The sequence below is a fragment of the Achroia grisella genome, unplaced genomic scaffold (genome assembly GCF_030625045.1).
Source record: "Achroia grisella isolate CSIRO2021 unplaced genomic scaffold, CSIRO_AGI_Agris_v1 utg516, whole genome shotgun sequence".
Taxonomy (NCBI): Eukaryota; Metazoa; Arthropoda; class Insecta; order Lepidoptera; family Pyralidae; genus Achroia; species Achroia grisella.
Window position 1 is genome coordinate 1,430,665 of NW_026712909.1, and position 19,188 is coordinate 1,449,852.

Sequence of the window (19,188 nt, forward strand, 5' to 3'; positions counted from 1 at the left end):
TTGAACTGGAGATTTTAATATAAAGTGTCTAATAAGTAACAACTATTTTGCAAACAGCATTTGCAACTTCAGAAAGTATATAATGTAAGAAATATTGCTGCTGTAAATTATATAATATTCTCTAGATGTACATATATAGCACATACTAATTGCTTATATTTAATTACTAATTTAAATTGAAATTTCGTTTAAGCGTTTGCGTACACAAAATATATTGAATCTGCAAGATATATTGAACAAAATGAGTGAAAAATATGTCTCTAGACATAATTTAGACATAAAAATATATAATTTAGATACACACATAACGATAAACTTAGCTAAAATATAATTAGTTAATTTTAATATACATAATTATATCACCGTCTTTTCACAATATATATACATAACATTAAAAGGAAGATTCTGTTTCACTGAGATTCTGTAAATTATAATATTAAATTTTACACTTAATTCTTTATAATGTAATTAATTAAATTTAATACACAAAAACATAGTCATCAGCCAACAATAATTCACAATAAAGCTCAACAGGCAGTGTTTAGTTTATGTTCACTTTCATATGAATATTAAATATAAGGTATAATATTAATATTTTATTAGCTATCTCTCAATGGACATAAAATTGTCTCATAAACTTTTCATTACATCGTAGTAAGTGAAATTTGAAACAAAATAAAATGTTATATCAGGCTGTTGGCCAGTGTGGCCACTCTTGATAACTACGGACTAATTAAATACTAAATTTTTAGAGCCGTACACAGAATCGTAACTTTTTGATATATGGCGAGTAAATACTATTTAACCTAAATTAATGGAATGGATAGTGAGTAATATTATGTATAATATTAAATAACAGCACTCAAAATACTGAAACTTAATTAATAACCACTTGGAGCCTGCGCAGACAAGGAATCTATTGGGATATAAAAGACTTATTACAAATTTATTAATTAATATTTCTCATTACTTATTATCAACGAATAGACAAAATTAGTAATTCTAGAAACATAAATTTGGAAAAAATATAATTCATAACACAATATGACATACATAATACCACCGGTAGTGTATATTCTATTTGTACAGACAAAAATACACCATGAATTGTCCCTCGTTTGCGCAAGTCCTTATATGTGAAGCCAATTCACTGTATCGGTCTCTAATAAATCCAATAAAACATTTAAAAAATCAAATCTTAAACTACGATACACTAATGTAAAAATATTAGTCTGTGCTAACGTGAACGTCCTACAAAAAATTGCCATGACTGCAGAAATAACCAAATATATTTGAATATTCATGGTTTCATAAACCTAATACATATAATATATAAAGACACAATTAATATGAGACTAGATATTCTTTTCAGAATTTCAAATATATTTTAAGATAATACACCTACGTTCATCAACTATATAGTGATATGTCGTGATCATTATATCTAACAATTACTAAATTTATTCGATCATAACATTGAGTACATAAGTAATTACAAAATACAAATAATATAAAATTTCAACTCATAAAAGCTTTATAATATAATAATAAGAAACAAACTCCTCATAATGACTGTTGTAATTGTTTCTTGTAGAGTTTCAAATCAATTATGTAATATAAAAGGAGGATTTAATATTCGTTTTTACGATCGTAACCATAAAACGTATTTAAGCATATTACGGTAATTAATGTTTGTTGATCGAGCTACGTTTTATATGCTTACTTTGAACTATTAACTGAATATCACAGGCTTTTCCGCGTATATATAACTCATAGAACGTAATCATTCATTCATTATAATAAACATATAATGCACAATCTATGACATAACACTGTCATGATATCCAAAAGGAATGGAAGCGCCTAAGAAATAAAATTTTAAAATAATTGATGCAAAGAGGCTGAAGACTAAATAGAGATTATTATATTTTAAAAAATCAGTAACATGTTATCACACAGTGTGTTTATTAGTCATAGCCGACAGTAACATTGTAGTTGTCAGTTAAGTTTGTTTCTGAACTAATGTAGTTAGCTCAACAGACCAGTAGGGAGATAAAAATAAAATTTTACCTGAATGCAAAAAAAATCCATATGAATACTTTGACTTTGCTGTATATATAGTTATATAACCAAAAGATGAATAATAAAATGTATTCATATCATACAAACAAATTCGATTCTATTAAAGACTCAAACTTGTTACTATCAAAATTAATTAGGCACATATTTTTAAAATGCAGTGACAGTCAACAATTGTTATATTAATCATAGTATAATTATTTTTAAATAATTACAATTTGACTTTTTTATTAGATTTTTCTATCATCTATATCATTATTATCAGTAAAGTGATAGAAAAATCCAATAAATGCAATGGTTCCAGAGATTACCTTCCACATACAAAAAAATCACAAAATTCACTCTCTAATTAAAATATCATATATATATATATTGTATAAACTTGTAAAATATTCGATAAATATATCATTAGAGGTAAACTATATAAGAGTAATTAGGTACTTATTCAACCAATAATGCAAAATAATTGTTTTAAAAACTCTTAAGTACTAATGAACTCATATTATTTTGCATTGGGTGCAATCCGAAATTACATAACATTAATCTTTTAGTATACTTACATAATAATTCGGGGTTAATTAATTTGCATTAGATACTATTCCCTACTTATGCACTACAACTAAAAATAATTTTATCACAATTAGCGCCAAGGCACACGTTCAAAATGCCAAATTTGACCAGGATCTTTGACACATCTCTTTGCTGTTAATGGATCACCAACGCCATCTTCACTATTATTCAAAACTAACGTTAAACACAATCCACCCTTGGTCTTCAGCCGTGGTCCAGCCTGTTGCCAGGTCTGCTTAGAATTATCACTACAACTTTTCCATAAAGCCCTTCCGTTGCCTTGCTGCAGGCATAACCCTTCATCAGCCATAATCTTCCCTTCAGGTGTATAAAGCAATAATTTTTCTATATCATATTCACTGCCACACTGAATACCAGCAGCTGGTCCACCAAGTCCTGGAGTACCGACAGTAACCCCCAAACATCCACCTCTATCGTTACGAATCCTTCCAAACCATCTATCATCAGTTGGGAAAAAGTGCTGTGGCCATACGTTGTCCAAGTACCATTTAAAATTTTTACACTGCAATTTTTTTCTAAGCTCTACTCTGTCAGCTACGTTTTGCTGATCTCTAATAGCAGCAACGGAAGGGTTAAATTTAAAAAAAAAGTCCGCCCACTGGTCCATCCAGACCGTTGCTGCGCGCGCCAAGTTAGAGTTTAAAACTTTTGCAACCCCACCTGGATATTTATAAGGACTATGCCTTCTGAATATATGACCAACTCTTGAACAAGATGTTATTTCAACTCTAGCGCCGCACTGCCACGCTCTCCAAGAAAGTTCTAAATTTTCAGCTCCCCATATAACCATACCCTCATCGTAACCTCCTAAACGCCAAAAAAGACTCCTACGTACTGCAAAAAGTCCACCTGCCATGGCAGGAGTTGGATAAGGTTTGGATGGATTTTCCGATTTTTTTAATAACACTGCACCAGAAGGCATCAGCCACCGGAAATGTAGGTGCCAACTGAAAGCGCCCCAGTGAGCGTCTATACTTTTAGTATAGGCTAAAGTATCTTCAGAAAGCAGGTCGATATGTGGACAAATAAACACGTCATCACTGCCAGCTCGATCTAACAGTGGCTCCAACCAACCCATTGTTACCTGCAAGGATTTTTTTATTACATATTACTTCTAGGTATTCTAAATTAAGGTTGAAAATTGAAGGTAATTAAATATTAAGTATTCAAACTCTAAATTTTAAGAATTTTAGAGTTTTACATATATATGTATATTTTAAGAGTTCCATGGAACTAAATGGAAGCAATTAAAATAATAAAAACATTTGGTTGAAGATTAAACCAAGCTTTTCTTTATAATATAGCAGCTTTATAACTGTTTTAGCCAAGCCAAAAATTCAAAAAAACAGAATGATATAAGAACTGATCGCTACTCCATTTACGAAGATCAATATTGGTAGGTGCATTCCAAAATATAGGACAAATAAGAAATACACACCTCACAGTGAGCGTCTAGGAATACCAAAACATCACCCGTTGCATGCCTAGCGCCCATGAGTCGGGCGCCAACTAATCCTTTTCTATCGGTACTTCTTAATATTTGAACTTTCTTTAATTTATTTACAGCATCTTCTAACTCTTTTCCTAGGTATTTGCGTTCACTAGCATCGTCAACAAGAATAATCTGAAACATTTTATTATAAAATTTCATTTTAAGGAATTCTAATATCTGTTGACTTAGTATGTGATATAGTGTATAGTGAGTTTAAAGACAAAGAAAAATATTGTTTTATCAAGTGTTAAAAAATATATATTCGTATATAACCTTTTTTTTATAAACATTAAGAGAGTTATAAGAACTGTTAAAAACAATATAAATTCTGTCAACTGTATAAAGTTAAAATAAATTTAAAACTTTAATAATAATTCAGTCGCATAAGTATATATATACATACATTAATTCCAGTGAATAATTAAAAAATCAAAGCCTACAAAACAAACATATCACGCAGTATCATCTATGTTACTGCAAACACAATACATCATATATTTTTAGTCTTGGCGAGAACATGTTTCACAATTTATTTATTATGCGGAGAATGAACTTGAAACCACTCGAAGGTGTGGCAGTGTGTGCATCCGTTACATCCAAGGTCATCACTACAGTAGCTTGGCCCCGTGCCTACCAGCGTGAAAAGCCTACGAAACTCCCTTTTTAACTACAGATGGGATAGTCCAGTTCATATAATTGTATTGCAATTTACGTTACTACTTGTATACATAGTTCGAGTATGTGAACTTCATTGTCCTCATTTAATAGATCCTAATGCAATAGATATAAGGATTTTAATAATCATTTGTACTTTGATAATGACTTACTTTTTTCTATTTAAATGGTCTGTAATGAAAACACAGGAGATTACAAAAAAGAAGCAGCTACCCAGTTATTATTATTGACAAATTTATTTTCCCATAATAAAATATTACTAATATTCTAGTATAAAGGGTTGGGGTCCTGCTATTGTTACTTTAATAGTAATGTGTATGAAAATGCTTTTAATTTCCGCCAAAGACAAACATTTAACAAAGATGATTCTTCTTCTTCTTTTAATTTAAATGGCTTCCACCAAATGAGGTCGGTGATTTTGCCCAATGTCGTGGTTTGGGAGACAAAGCGGTGTGGTTTACGGTTTTAACAAAGATGATATACATTTATAGATTTTATATTAGTGGCACTAGAAAACAAAAACAAAGAAACAATGTAAAAAAAATATTTATCACCCTGACTGAGAATTAAATCCAAGAAATCACATAGGCAAAAAGCATACCTACATATTATTGTGCAGGAAGTCAACAATTAAATTACGTAGTGATACACATACCTGTTTCAGTAACTGTTCTGGAGATCGCAATATAACAGACATTACTGTTCTCATTAGAGTAGACCAGGCTTCATTATGGAAAACTATTATAACAGTTGCTGTTGGAAGATTGTCAATGTTAAACTGAACATTTCTACAACTGAAAAAAAATTAGAAAAATCACATGAGTATGAATGAAACTACTTTCACTGTAAGGTGTTCTAGATAATTAAATAAACATAGAAATTCATTACTACGGTGCTGTTAAAGTTCTTGTATAGATGACTATTACAACTCACTCTTTACCTTTAAGTGGATCTTGGAGTTGTATGCCACTCCAATTACAAAAAAAATACAACTTACCTCTCACTCCTCATATCAGGAAGACTTCTATTTATTGATATCTTATCACTAACTAAAATGTTGTAGGAATGTAAGGAGTAGAGATCACGGGCAGTAATTAGTTCCTGCTGAGACATTTGCACTGGCCTGCCGCCTTCACCAGCGCCAGGCACTGGAGCATAATTATTACTATTTATCACTTCTGTAATAAAATAAATAAGAAGGCAATTAACACCAACCTATTTCACCAATGTATACTAATATTATAAAGAGGTAAAGTTTGTTTGTTTGTTTGTTTGTTTGTCTGGGGTATTCTCCAGTTTTAAAAAATCTTTCACTTTTAGGAAGTTATATTAACCCCGAATGCTAGAGAGTAGATAACATCATTTTAATAAAAATCATCTAATCCATAAACAAAAAGCAATATAAAGAGCATTTGAGACTCCATAGATCATATATTGTAATAAATTTAAATTTGTAGGGATCACACTCTACATTTTTTATTTTCTCCTGGTCACATACACAGATTCATTCAATTAATAATTACACTGATGTGATAATATAAATGTGTAATATATTATAGTAGTAATATGTTACATAGTATTATAATGTTAATATCACTATGCAATAAATGCCATTACATACCATCAGTCAAGTTAGCCCCAGTACTGCCACCAACATAGTGGCCCACAACCACTCTCATTCCAGTTTTGTCCACATAGGAATTGTCATCAAAATGTAAGCTAAAACAAATGTTGTCATACATTATGGATCATAGAACATACTACAGATAAGTAAATATATTTATACACTAACTGACTACATATTACAATAGTACCTTCAAATCAGATCAATTATCATAGCCAGTATAATAACAATATATTTATAAAATTTTATTTATTTATCAAAAGTGCAGTATCTCTAAGAGACAGTGGTAAGTGGTAACTCCCCCTCTCTCTCCTCCTGCTCTCATTTGACTAGCTGATCAAAAGCTAAATAGTTTGTTTTTGAAGGAGCATAAAGATATTGTCTTAAATATTATGATTTTTAAATTTCTTCTAGTCAGCACATACCTTTGATACCACAGATCTTTCTCTTGTTTCCTCTTTACAGTATTGTATAACTCCATACTAACATACATCAATGCATTAATTAAAAATATCAAAATTATGATTAGTGTAATAATCTTTTTCTTCCGACCTCTGCAGAACATAGCCCAAAAATCCTGAAAAATTATGACACAAACACAATTTTCGTTACTAAACACGTTCCTAAACAGGTAATACCCTTAATTGAATGAAAAAAGAGATTACCAGAATTATCAGACCCTATTGCAAGCAATGTTACCTTGTAAGATCAATCTTATGTTAATATGACATTTGTAGAGGTATAAAAATACCAATGTAGCAATACTTATTATTATTTTTAGAGAAATTTCCAAGTGGAGATATAGAATTTCATGTAAGTATATCACTATTCATCAATACTGTAACAATGCCATAATTCAATTTTAATGTTTTAGTATTTATACATACTAAAACATAAGAAAGAAGTTATGTATATTATATAATTTGGTTTTAAATTATAAACATTTTGTACATGAAAAAAAAATTATAACAAAAATTGTCAAGCTATAAATTATTATTATTGTAGCCATCCCTTTATTTTTTTTCGTAGTAAACCACACATAAATACCGAAATTCAATAATATTATCCACAAAACTATAATTAATATATTCAATTCCATTAATTATCTAGTCTCTACTTCGATCAAATGTAATAAAAACGAAGACTGCTATATCGCAATATTTTCATTGTGCATTCAAGGGAAGTAAAACATAACTTCTTGGTTATTAATTCAGTGTATAATTGTACATTGAACATTAGAGTTTGAAACTTGAGACTTATTTTTAAAAAGTATTCGATAATTTTTTTATAATAATTTAATAACATATTGTTTGATAAATTCTTACCTTTTTCACTAACATGTTTTAATTAAATCTGTACAATTAATATTTTCACTGGCATTATTGTTAAATCGTCATTATTTCTTTAATTTTTTTTATCAATTCCCAATTAATATTTAGTATTTATTACACATTATTTGATAAATTAAATCAGACATTGAAAAAATATATATATCATTTATTATTCGTGTTGCAGTTATAAGTATCAATGTCAGTCAGTCTATCATGCAATGCAAAGGAAACTGTTTAGAAAGGTGTCACGATGACATAAATATGAATAAACTAATGATCACACAGATCACATCTGCACTGTCAAACTACTAAATTACAAATATACTTCATATTTTAACGGTAGTACCACTAGTACCATTGATTGTACTTTAAAGTACTTTTTAAAGTGGTAACATTAAACATCCTTTAGAGTCAATAAATCACAGATTAGAAATACTTTCTGAGTTATTAACACAGAAATCTGTGCTAAATAATACTCAGAAATTCAGAATGTTTATATTTGTTAACATAAAATTTCTTTAAACTCTTTCCTACATTATTGTGGAACAATCACATTTCAAATATGTCTCAAGGGAGAAATTGGAATGGACCCAGGCGAGATCCATCATGGGAGTCTAGTGGAAAGAGATACACTATTCATAAAAGACACCCACCCGGCTTGAAAGGCAAAGATATTGGTCTTTTCTATAAAAACCAAACGAGGCAGCGTGGTAAAAAGATAAAGGAATTTAAAGTTAGTACGTCTTCTGTTTGTTTATTTACTGTGTTGCCGTCCATCCAGATGGAAACATTTTAAAAGTGAAGAAAAGTAAATTTTCACCCGAAGCCCGAAAATTTGCATTAACATTGCTCATTTCAGTTGAATGGGCGGCAAAAATTTTGGTGGGTTTGTCGATTCCTCTACCTGCCGCAAAAGCATCTTTATAAAAAGTATCAATATCCACCAAGTTAATAATCTATCGGCAATACCTATACATATTAATTAATGTAGATCGTTGATGATCCTGCCTAATTAAACAGAACGAAACCGTCAAACTTTTAAGAGCAAACTGATATAAGCCATAGCTTGCAAATTATGTACACTGATCAAATTGGTTGCAGCTATCAAAAGAAAGAAAAAGAATTATCTTTGTGGAAACTTGGTCAAACTTCATTAAAATCCGTGTTTAATATATAAATTATACTATTGTACTTATTAGCCCATTCAAATTGTGAATTTGATTACCAAGATTTTTTGCTTATACAATATACAATAAAAAATTTGTGTTTTTTTTACAATTTATACGACTTCATACAATAATTTACTTAATATACTGATTATGCACAAAACATTACATACAAATGGCAGCATACACAATCACTAAATTTAATTTACAAGATACACTTATACAGAGATTATAAAAGCATTTATCACTTGGTTGACAAATATTTATTTTTGTAACTTACGTTTTAATTTCATATTTTACACGCTACATTACTTTTACTTAAACTATTGAATATAATTTCATTTCATTTCAGTTTACTTTGAACATACCTAAAACTATAGTTACTAAATTAAAAAATAAACTAGAAGTTATAGCTAAACTTACAGTTCATAACATTTCAAAAAAAGAAGTTAAAGTTGAGAATGAAATATCATCAAAAGAAAATGCAGGGTTTGAGTTAATTCAGCCAAAAAAGGAATTGCCCGACAATGATGATAATAACCCTAAAGGTCCTCTATCATGTAAAGAGTATAGAGATGACTGTGATATATTTATTAAACCAGAATCTAAAGGTCCTCTATCATGTAAAGAGTATAGAGATGACTGTGATATATTTATTAAACCAGAATCAGTATCAGTACATAATGATGAACCAAGTTCGTCTAAAGCTTCTGACTTCATACCAATCCCAACAGAATCAATAGCAAAAGAAGATAAGTCCAGAATATTGGCTCTTAGAGGTGCTGGTGACTATAAGTATGGATATGAAGATATCATCACCGGAACTTTTAATGAAAAACTTGAGGAATGTCTTTCTAATGGAATAAAAATAAATGAAAAAAACAGTGAGATCAATGACCTTAATATTGCTTTATATGAAGATTACAAAGTCATGGTCAATCGAGCAAATTATAAAAGACTAATGCAATTTAGGGAGATCTTACCAACATACAAAAAGTCAAAAGATCTCCTCAATATTATTCATGACAATCAAGTAGTTGTAATTAGTGGAGAGACAGGTTGTGGAAAATCTACACAGGTAAAAAGATTTACATGCACATTAATAGATCCCATGTTTGTTATTATATCGAAAATACATTAAACAGTTGGTAAAATTATGCTTCCATCAATTATGTTTTTACAAACACATATTATAAAAAATGGATACCTCGGAATAAATCATCAAGTGATTATAATCAAGTATAATTAATTATAATTCTTTTTTATAGATACCTCAATTAATTCTAGATGATGCTATAATAAACAAAAGAGGCGCTAACATAAAGATCCTAGTCACTCAACCAAGACGTATTGCAGCACTGTCTCTAGCTACAAGAGTTGCTGAAGAGAGAGCAGAGAAAATAGGTTCATCTGTTGGATATGCTGTTAGATTAGAAAAGTAAGTTGATTAATTGTTTTTACATACACATATAATGTACAGTGATGGATTAGTCTAGTAGCTGATACTGTTTTATATTTTTTTTATTTTCATATTATTGGAATGGTATGAATAGCATTAATATGACACTAATACTAATAATGTATTATATATAATACTAATACCTCTTGAAATAAGTAGGAGTATGCCCAACAGATACAGTTAGATGTTTAACTACTCTTTATGAGGATATTCTGCTATTTACATTTACATTTTACATCTTTAGTTACTCTATTTTTTGCATCTATACAATTAAATAAAATTGATGAGTAATTTTAAATTAACAGTATTTCCATAAATGCATATAAATTTGAATTAAATTTAAATTTAATATACTCAATATTTCATGTTATCTTCACAAAAATGATTTTGACAGATTGACCTTACCTACTCATTAAATAGTCTTTCTACTTTATTTTCTAACATATGTAATTGATTATCTACATGCATTTATATTCCAGAGAAGATTGCAGAAAACGTGGCAGTATAATGTATTGTACTACAGGAATACTTCTGGTGGATTTAGAGATTAATCAAGGCATGACTAATTACAGTCATATAATACTGGATGAAGTACACGAAAGAGACACACACATAGATTTGGCCATGTGCATGTTGAAGGAGGTCAGATAACAATAATCATCGTCATCAGTACCTATTTATTATCATCTGCTGAACATAGAACTCATCCAAATTAATCTGTAAAGTATGAACCTGAGAAACCCATATTATACATTCCTTACAACATTTTTGCAGTTATCATGCTATACAATGTCGTCCTATTCTGCTTTTCCCTGTACAAGTACTCACTATTATATGTATAATAATGCATTAATACAATTTTGTAGAATTTACTCTTTTTGCATTATATATATTAAATTAAATATATATGTTAACATGTGTTACGAACAAATAAACTATTTACATTGTGTTTGTCCTTGTTCTGCAAACTAATATTAACACACCATGAGTGATATCAATTAATTCGATCTCTCTTTAACACTAAGGGAAACCAATCTGGTACTATTCATTTATATCCTACTACTAAATTCAAGTTTCTATATTGTAGTTTAAATATTATATGTACCTTATGGCCTAACACAGTTTTTTTTTTACTTTAGATCCTTAAACAGCGCAAGGATTTGAAACTAATACTTATGAGTGCTACAATTGATGCGGACAAATTATCATCCTACTACGACAACTGCCCTATGATGCACATTGAAGGTTTGGCATATCCTGTTAAAGACGTATATTTGGAAGATATATTACAATTAACAAAATACCAACTACCTGTTAATAAGAAACTGGCTTCTAGAGGCTGGTATAATAGTAAGAGGGAAAGTAAACGTTTTAAATCAATAGACGAAAAGGAAATCCAACACAGAGCAGAAGTTGGTAAGAACACTCACTTATTGATTTTTTGTTGAATATATTAAATTATTTTGACAAAATGTGTGCAAAAATTAATTGCAACAGCATACATTGATATAATATAAATCTAAATTAATTGTAATTTATTTCAGGCCCGTGGCTGGAATCTATAAGGCATAAAATTAACGGTAATGTTTATAGGACCTTGTTGGATTCTAGAATAGAAATTTTCGAAATAGATTTGATTTTTGAACTACTTTTACACGTATGCAAAGGTGATCCAGGTGCAATCCTCGTATTTCTACCTGGTATTGGAGATATAACGAAACTCATAAAACAAATGAGCATAAGTGGGGCTTTTCCCAACTCGCGTTACAATATTTATCCGTTACATTCCAAGTTGTCTTCTCTAGAACAACGCCAGATATTCGAGAGACCACCACAGCATATAAGAAAAATAATAATAGCAACAAACATAGCTGAGACATCTATAACAATAGATGATATTGTATATGTAATTGATTGTGGTAGGGTCAAATGTACCGGACTAAATGTAGAGACTAATATTTCTACGCTACAAATAGAGTGGGTATCACAAGCAAATTTGCGTCAAAGGTAATAATATTATTACTAGCATATTTATATATCAATAGTTCCTAAATAAATTCTGCCCTAATAATATTTTGAATGTACTATCTAAAATGTACACAAATATAGTGTTCTCCAAATTATTACCAAATATGTATTATATTATATGTACGTATATGTTTTAATTCATTAATTTTAATTTAACCCTGATGTAATATGAACCATCACACAATGTTTTCTATCAAATAGATAAATAGTAACTGAATAAGGCTGAAGAAAAATAGTAACTTTTTATTATTGCAATAATTACACTATGCTTGCTATACTACGAAAGCACACGATTCTACATAACGCTACGTAATTTACATACGGCCACTTACCATCAGGTGAGACGTCAGCTTGGTTGCCTTTTCAGTTACATAAAAAATATGTTTTGATGCAGTTTTACCGTTTCAGACGAGGTCGCGCTGGTCGATGTCAGCCTGGTATTTGTTACCATCTTGTGACCTCGTATCGAGCAAGTAAACTGCCAGAACGTTTCTTGCCGGAACTTCAGAGAAGTAACTTATTAGAGCCAGTATTGTCTATTAAAAGGTTGAGGTTAGGAAAAGCAGCTGATGCACTGAAATTGGTACCCGATTCACCAGCAAGTTCAACGGTTGAGTGGGCTGTTAAACATTTGAGGCAGTAAGAAAATTTTATATTTTTCATTATAGTTATGGTATAATATTGTGTATGTAGATTAATATGAATGAATGTCATCATTATATAAAAAATATTTTAAATTTCCGTGTCTTATATTTTTTTTGTAGATACTAAACACAGGAAATCCTAGTAGAACTGGAGCTCTATTGTGCTTACTAGTTTATGAAATAAAAATCCGCAGATTTTCGGTTTATAAATCGTGCATTTGATGAAAAAATAAATATATAATAGATGTTTGTTCAATCAACCCTCACCCTTTAAGCCTCACGTAATTAATGAACGGCCCCTCTAACATAATCGATGGGATTTAGATGCGGGGCATTGGATGAAGAAGAGAGACTAACACCACTGGGTTGGCACTTAGCACGGCTGCCTCTGCATCCGTCAGCCGGCAAGCTGCTACTCCTCGCAGCACTGTTCGGATGTCTCGACCGGGCCGCCAGTCTCGCCGCCATCTGGAGCTTCAAGGATCCTTTCCTCTTGGTCATAGGTAATTGATTTCTTGAATTTGTAAGGAACATCTATTTTAGTTTAGCGTAGTTGGATTCAAATATATACCGTCATATGGAGGCGCCATTACTTATACAGTATGACATTAATACCTGTCTATGTCATGATTAGTGTTGGACCGAAACAAAAGTAAAACCTTAATTTAAAAATAATACATTAGCGGTTTATAAATTAATGGTAAAATGATAGGAGATAAACCAATTAGAAAAACATAATGATTTATTATATTAGAGAAAGTTTAATAGTAGGATACATTGCAAAAATAAAAGTAAACATTTGTCTCAGGCAAAAACTATTAATTACTAGATACATCCCGCATATAATACAGTCCGTTACGTACTGGCTATGTAAATGTATATAGGTGAAATAATGATTAAAATTAATCATGTATTTTTAAGATTATGATATACAAACATACAAAATCTTTATTAGTATTAATTCGAGTATAAGTGTGTGTGGATAATTAGATTTAAACGATCTAAAAGGAATCTGTGTCAAATCTGACCATGTCATGTATTACCTACACCACCACGACGATAGTCGACAATTCCTCTGATTATCCCATATTGAAGAAAAGTCGTGAAGGTATATTGTTATATTTCGTTAATTAGGTAAGGAACGAGAAGTGGAGGCAGCTAAACATGAACTAGCGTTGGGCGAGCCTAGCGACCACGTGGCGATGTCAGAAGCAGTTTTGCGGTGGGAAAACCTCCGAGGAAGAGATGCTCGTGACTTCGCTTACCAATACTTTTTGTCTATCAACACTCTAGAACTCTTAAGCGATATGAAGAGACAGCTAGGCGACAATCTTAGAAACATGGGATTCCTTCCCTCAGGCAATGTTAAGGCGTCGTGGGAGAACCGGAATGCAGATAACATAAGTCTGTTCAAAGCGATAGTTGCTGCTGCATTGTATCCTAATATAGGAGCTGTCGGGTAAGTTAACCATGTTTCCTGACGTATTTTTTTTATTCTACTAGAGTAATGGCATTTTTCTGAAGCATACCTTAGTTTATCTTTACTTACATACCATTATTTTCATGCGCCTAATTTACACATTATATTTTAAATTATAGCCTACTTGTTGTTCCCGCGGTTTCACCCGCGTTAAATTTCAATATAAAATATAGCCTATGTGTTATTCTAATGTATAAGCTATATTAGGATTAACAATAACATTGTTTTAGATGGGTAGGCATACGTGGGAGAAACGCTTTTAAAAAGCAAATAAGGATTAAAGTCAAAACACCAGAAGATGGGCCTGTACAGTTACACCCCAGCAGTATCATGTGCCCGCCGCCTCACAAAATGGGCCCTATTCGCATTCTATGTGACAAGCCTGGCGCTAACTGGCTGGTGTATCTCCAAAAACAACAATCCACGAAACTCTATCTACTCGATGTTACACTAGTTTATACCTTGCCGTTGCTGTTCTTCGGCGAGTTAAAAGTGATTGGTAAGCAATTACAGATGTCAATAAGACAAATATATTAATTTATTTGCAAGATACATACAGCAGCTGTACTAATAAATGACCTCCCCCTCCCCTTATACAGTTTTAGCAAATTTACCGAAAATCTGTACCATTCAGAAATTAAACCAGCAAAGAAATTAAACCTCATGCTTGCAGACATATAGTTGGAATATTATTATATTTTATAGTTAAAATTTCGATGTGTTACCCCACATAACATTAAGAAAAATCATGGGATCTTGCCACGTTTCATTTGTTATTATTGACATTCAGATATTTCACCAGTGTCACAACCGATACGGTAAAATGAAGTTCAGCGGGTGTATGGTGAATTATATTCATCTACCTTAAAACGTCTTGGTAGTGCTCTGAAGCTAGCTCGATACTCATTAAAAATTATTTTATTAGTCAACCCAATCACTGGTTTTCATAGATAGACACATACCTATCTTCCTGATTTAAATTTTTATATTTCTGTACTTGATGACTATTGGTATATGATCTCGCTCCGTTCTTAATACTAATTTCCGTATAATTCAATCCAGTGATTCAGGTAATATTCTGTGATTTTTTTTAATGGTACATGTAAATAATAATCCCGTCAATAAAACAAGTTTCAAGTTTTTATACTTAGACATAGGTTTTTATATCCTACTAATCTTCTTAGTAATAATGTGTAATCATTTTTTTTTGCAGAAGAAGGAACAGAAGAACTATGTGAAATGATAATATCAACTTATAAAGTACAATGTGTGCAAGAGACAGCTGATGTGCTTTTTGAGCTGAGAAAACTGCTGGATCAAGTTCTGGCATCCAAGATCATGGTAAATAGTACCCACGCGGAACATCACAATGAATTTGAAGACGAAGTAATAAAGTGAGTTCATTATTTTTTGAATCGCGTGTCTCTGCATACATATAATGGAAAGGTAACTTTGATCACTGTTGTAAATGGAACATACATAAGAAAAACTTTGTAGGAAACTTGATCAACGTAATAAATTCCAAAACAATTACATTTTTTTAAAGGAAATTTGATCGGCATTTTCACTGTGTGTTATTGTATTTAAATTTAGTGTTTGTTTTATTTTAATCAATTTGCAACCAAAAACTTTACACGTGTTCGGACTCGCGGGCTCATCTAGTCTAAAACAAAATATGAATGTCTGTAATGTGTTTTTTTGTTCTTGTAGGGCACTTGTGGAACTGATTACAGCTGAAGACGAAGGTGCTAGTTATTATCATGACGATGGTGATGACACTGCAGAATCTGATACATCGGAGTGCAATGTTGATAGACGCCATTGAAAATTATAATAAATAAATGCTACTCAACAACTATGATTTTTTTTTTTTTGCTTCACAAAATGTAACTATTTTAATAAGTATGTATGGCAACCCTAAGATGACAGTCGAAAATGACGTTCTGTTGAAAACACTTTATAAAAGTTTTATTATCGATTTATATCGATTTTACTGCTTAAATGCTAAAATCTCATTGTAAGTTAATAAATTTATCTACGATGCTTGCATCTTTTAAGGTAAAATGAATCTTATTATATTAATAATAGTAGGTATTTGATAACGAATCAAACTATTTTTATCTTCGTGTAGTTAACCTTCCCTATTTATCGTTTTGCGACAAATTATACCGGCTATAGCAGCCGGTATTAGGTAGTTTTTAGAGATAAGTGCAAAATTGGTTTTCTACGTATAGATAAATTGTAACTATTATTCAACAAATCAAAATATATTTATGTATGATTTTTCAGAGAAAATCGACTAGATCTTTATTTGGACTATATCGTTGTGTTCATAACAAACACATACTTATTCAGGAAAATGATGGAACAAGAGAAATCACATTAATTCATGAAAAAACGAAGTTTGTACAATTAATTATAAATTTATATTTATAGATGCAGTAAATATGTACTACTTATTCCAAATACCTTATTTTTTGTTTATATATAGGAACTCATTGTCAATAGATATGATGAACTATCTTATAGAGGCTATAAATGAGAATAAAGATGATGTATCATTGAGAGCTATAATTTTATCTGCCAAAGGCAATGTATTTTCTGCTGGACATAATCTCAAAGAACTAGTAAGTACAATACTTGTATAATAAAATTTATTTCATATTATAATATCTATTCCTATACCACATAATATATTAAAGTATGTACCATTTCCCTGATACACAGCTTTAGTTTTATTTTTAGCAGTCATCTGCAGGAATAAAGCAACATGAAGTAATATTCAGGAAAGCTACAGAACTAATGAAGTCCGTCATACAAAGTCCTGTACCAATAATTGCTAAGGTAATGAAACCTCTAATTAATAGTATATATGCTTGCAACACCTAAATTACTTATTATACTTTGTCAAATGAAGGATTATTGGATGTGTTTCGACCATCTACTAGTAGGAAGTGTTTGTTATAAAATTTAGTATGACACACTCCAGAAAACAAAGTTATACAATTTTTTGGTAATAAATGGCGTCAATTTGCCGTAATTTCAAAACTAGATTTTTAGTTTGCATAGATGAGAATAATTTTTAAAATCACACCTCAGATGTAAACCTAATATAATTTTCTCCAAACCTGACAAAAAAAACTATAAAATTCATTAAATAAAAAACAAATTTGATAATTAACACTTGACTGCTGAAAAAATATGCCCTTACAAGTATGAAAAGTGAAAATATTCTTATCATGAAATTGTTTGGCATAGTCATGTTCATATGCTAAAATTATATATTTGTTTAAAATATAATTTTTGTTCTTGCTAACACAGGTAAATGGATTTGCAGCAGCAGCTGGTTGTCAGTTAGTTGCTACATGTGATATGATTGTATGCTCAGAAACAAGCAAATTCTCAACACCTGGGTAAACATTGTACCTACTTCTTATACTAGTAAACATTGTATAGCTAAGTAGCTGAATCCATAAAATGTCACTTCTTTTACATAGCCAAATTTAAAATATATTTTTTTCAATTTCAGTGCTAATTTTGGAATATTTTGCTCAACTCCAGGTATAGCTATTGCAAGATCAATCCCTAAATCACAAACGACGTACATGCTATACACAGGTTGTTACAAGTTTATTTACTATTTCAATATAGTAGATAGATTTCGCATATACTTTGCATAACTTAAAATTATATTATTCAGGTGAACCTATAACGGCGCAAAAAGCGTATGAAATTGGTCTTGTGACGAAAGTGGTACCTGCAGAACAATTAGACATAGAAGTTAATGAAATCATAGAAAAAATTAAACACAAAAGCCGCAGTGTTATAGCACTGGGAAAAGAATTCTTCTACAAACAAATTGACTTAGATCTTTTAGAAGCCTATAAATTGGGTGAGAAAATAATGGTAGAAAATATAAATAGTGGCGACGGACAAGAAGGAATTAAGAGTTTTGCTGAGAAACGAAAACCAAGCTGGAGTCATAAATAAATATTAATATGTTGCAAAACTTTTAAATTAGTAGAGTAGAATAAAACATACTTCATGTATGGGTTAATAAACATTGTGAATTTCGCGTTTTTACGCAAAACTGACCCTTGGATTTTTTAAAATATTCTCACGATATTTCTGTTCGTATTTCAAAACGCAAAACGCAGTGGGAATTGAATGTGAGACTATGAAATAATAAAGTATTTTTACACAACAAAGACTCTTTGTCCTTAAACTGTAAGGATTTTTCTATTTAAACAATAAGTTAACTATCTGTATATATCTCCTTTATACATTGTTATAAAATTTTTATATTATATTTTGTTACATATAAACAATGGAATAAAACACATTCCTTAATTACACCTAAGTTTTATTTGCCACTATCTTATAACGTTTAACGTATTTCAAAAGCTGAAATTTATGGTAATGAAGCACACGTATAAATCACGTTACACGATATTAAAATATTATTTGGCCAATAGGACATTTTACACTATATACATTGTATCGAAATTATACATTAAATAGATGATTATATTAAAGTTGTTATGACAATAAATATTCACACTATAGCCTGAGACCATGACCAAATACAAAACGCGTAAATATAATTTATATGTTATTTT

At 30.5% G+C, this 19,188-nt stretch overlaps 3 protein-coding genes across 4 annotated transcripts; 2 read left to right on the forward strand and 1 right to left on the reverse strand.

Moving 5' to 3' along the window:
* Nucleotides 1–2,468: 2,468 nt before the first annotated feature.
* LOC131847245 (probable N-acetylgalactosaminyltransferase 6) lies at nt 2,469–8,057 on the reverse strand. The gene is made up of 7 exons (XM_059196764.1): nt 7,787–8,057; nt 6,887–7,038; nt 6,459–6,556; nt 5,835–6,015; nt 5,493–5,631; nt 4,109–4,294; nt 2,469–3,754 (listed from the first exon to the last, which is right to left on the reverse strand). Exons 1-7 carry the CDS (start codon nt 7,799–7,801, stop codon nt 2,720–2,722), a joined length of 1,806 nt encoding a protein of 601 aa, XP_059052747.1. The 5' UTR covers nt 7,802–8,057; the 3' UTR covers nt 2,469–2,719.
* Nucleotides 8,058–8,228: 171 nt separating this feature from the next.
* On the forward strand, nt 8,229–16,425 carry LOC131847248 (ATP-dependent DNA/RNA helicase DHX36-like). The gene is made up of 12 exons (XM_059196769.1): nt 8,229–8,525; nt 9,311–10,036; nt 10,227–10,396; nt 10,897–11,059; nt 11,557–11,833; nt 11,962–12,424; nt 12,854–13,084; nt 13,414–13,592; nt 14,224–14,548; nt 14,800–15,068; nt 15,783–15,963; nt 16,280–16,425. The coding sequence occupies exons 1-12, from the start codon at nt 8,355–8,357 to the stop codon at nt 16,392–16,394; spliced, it is 3,270 nt and encodes a 1,089-aa protein (XP_059052752.1). The 5' UTR covers nt 8,229–8,354; the 3' UTR covers nt 16,395–16,425.
* Nucleotides 16,426–16,584: 159 nt separating this feature from the next.
* Nucleotides 16,585–18,671, forward strand: LOC131847246 (enoyl-CoA hydratase domain-containing protein 3, mitochondrial). Of its 2 annotated transcripts, none has more exons than XM_059196766.1 (7): nt 16,585–16,627; nt 16,859–16,971; nt 17,061–17,196; nt 17,315–17,413; nt 17,891–17,982; nt 18,099–18,187; nt 18,270–18,671. In XM_059196766.1, the coding sequence occupies exons 1-7, from the start codon at nt 16,610–16,612 to the stop codon at nt 18,557–18,559; spliced, it is 837 nt and encodes a 278-aa protein (XP_059052749.1). In that variant the 5' UTR covers nt 16,585–16,609; the 3' UTR covers nt 18,560–18,671. The 2 variants fall into 2 exon arrangements, with proteins under 2 accessions (XP_059052749.1, XP_059052750.1); XM_059196767.1 differs by having other exon boundaries at nt 17,318–17,413.
* Nucleotides 18,672–19,188: the final 517 nt, after the last annotated feature.

Bases quoted from the DNA above. Each gene is read 5' to 3' on its own strand.
- LOC131847245 (XM_059196764.1), bottom strand. The intron at 4,295-5,492 runs GTATGTGTATCA...AAAATGTTTCAG, and splicing joins CAGAACAGTTACTGAAACAG to ATTATTCTTGTTGACGATGC. The intron at 3,755-4,108 runs GTGTGTATTTCT...AAATCCTTGCAG, and splicing joins TCCTAGACGCTCACTGTGAG to GTAACAATGGGTTGGTTGGA.
- LOC131847248 (XM_059196769.1), top strand. From the start codon at position 8,355: ATGTCTCAAGGGAGAAATTGGAATGGACCCAGGCGAGATCCATCATGG. The intron at 10,037-10,226 runs GTAAAAAGATTT...TCTTTTTTATAG, and splicing joins GTTGTGGAAAATCTACACAG to ATACCTCAATTAATTCTAGA. The intron at 13,085-13,413 runs GTAAGAAAATTT...GATGGGATTTAG, and splicing joins GCTGTTAAACATTTGAGGCA to ATGCGGGGCATTGGATGAAG.
- LOC131847246 (XM_059196766.1), top strand. The intron at 17,414-17,890 runs GTAATGAAACCT...TTGCTAACACAG, and splicing joins CTGTACCAATAATTGCTAAG to GTAAATGGATTTGCAGCAGC. The intron at 18,188-18,269 runs GTTGTTACAAGT...TATATTATTCAG, and splicing joins GACGTACATGCTATACACAG to GTGAACCTATAACGGCGCAA.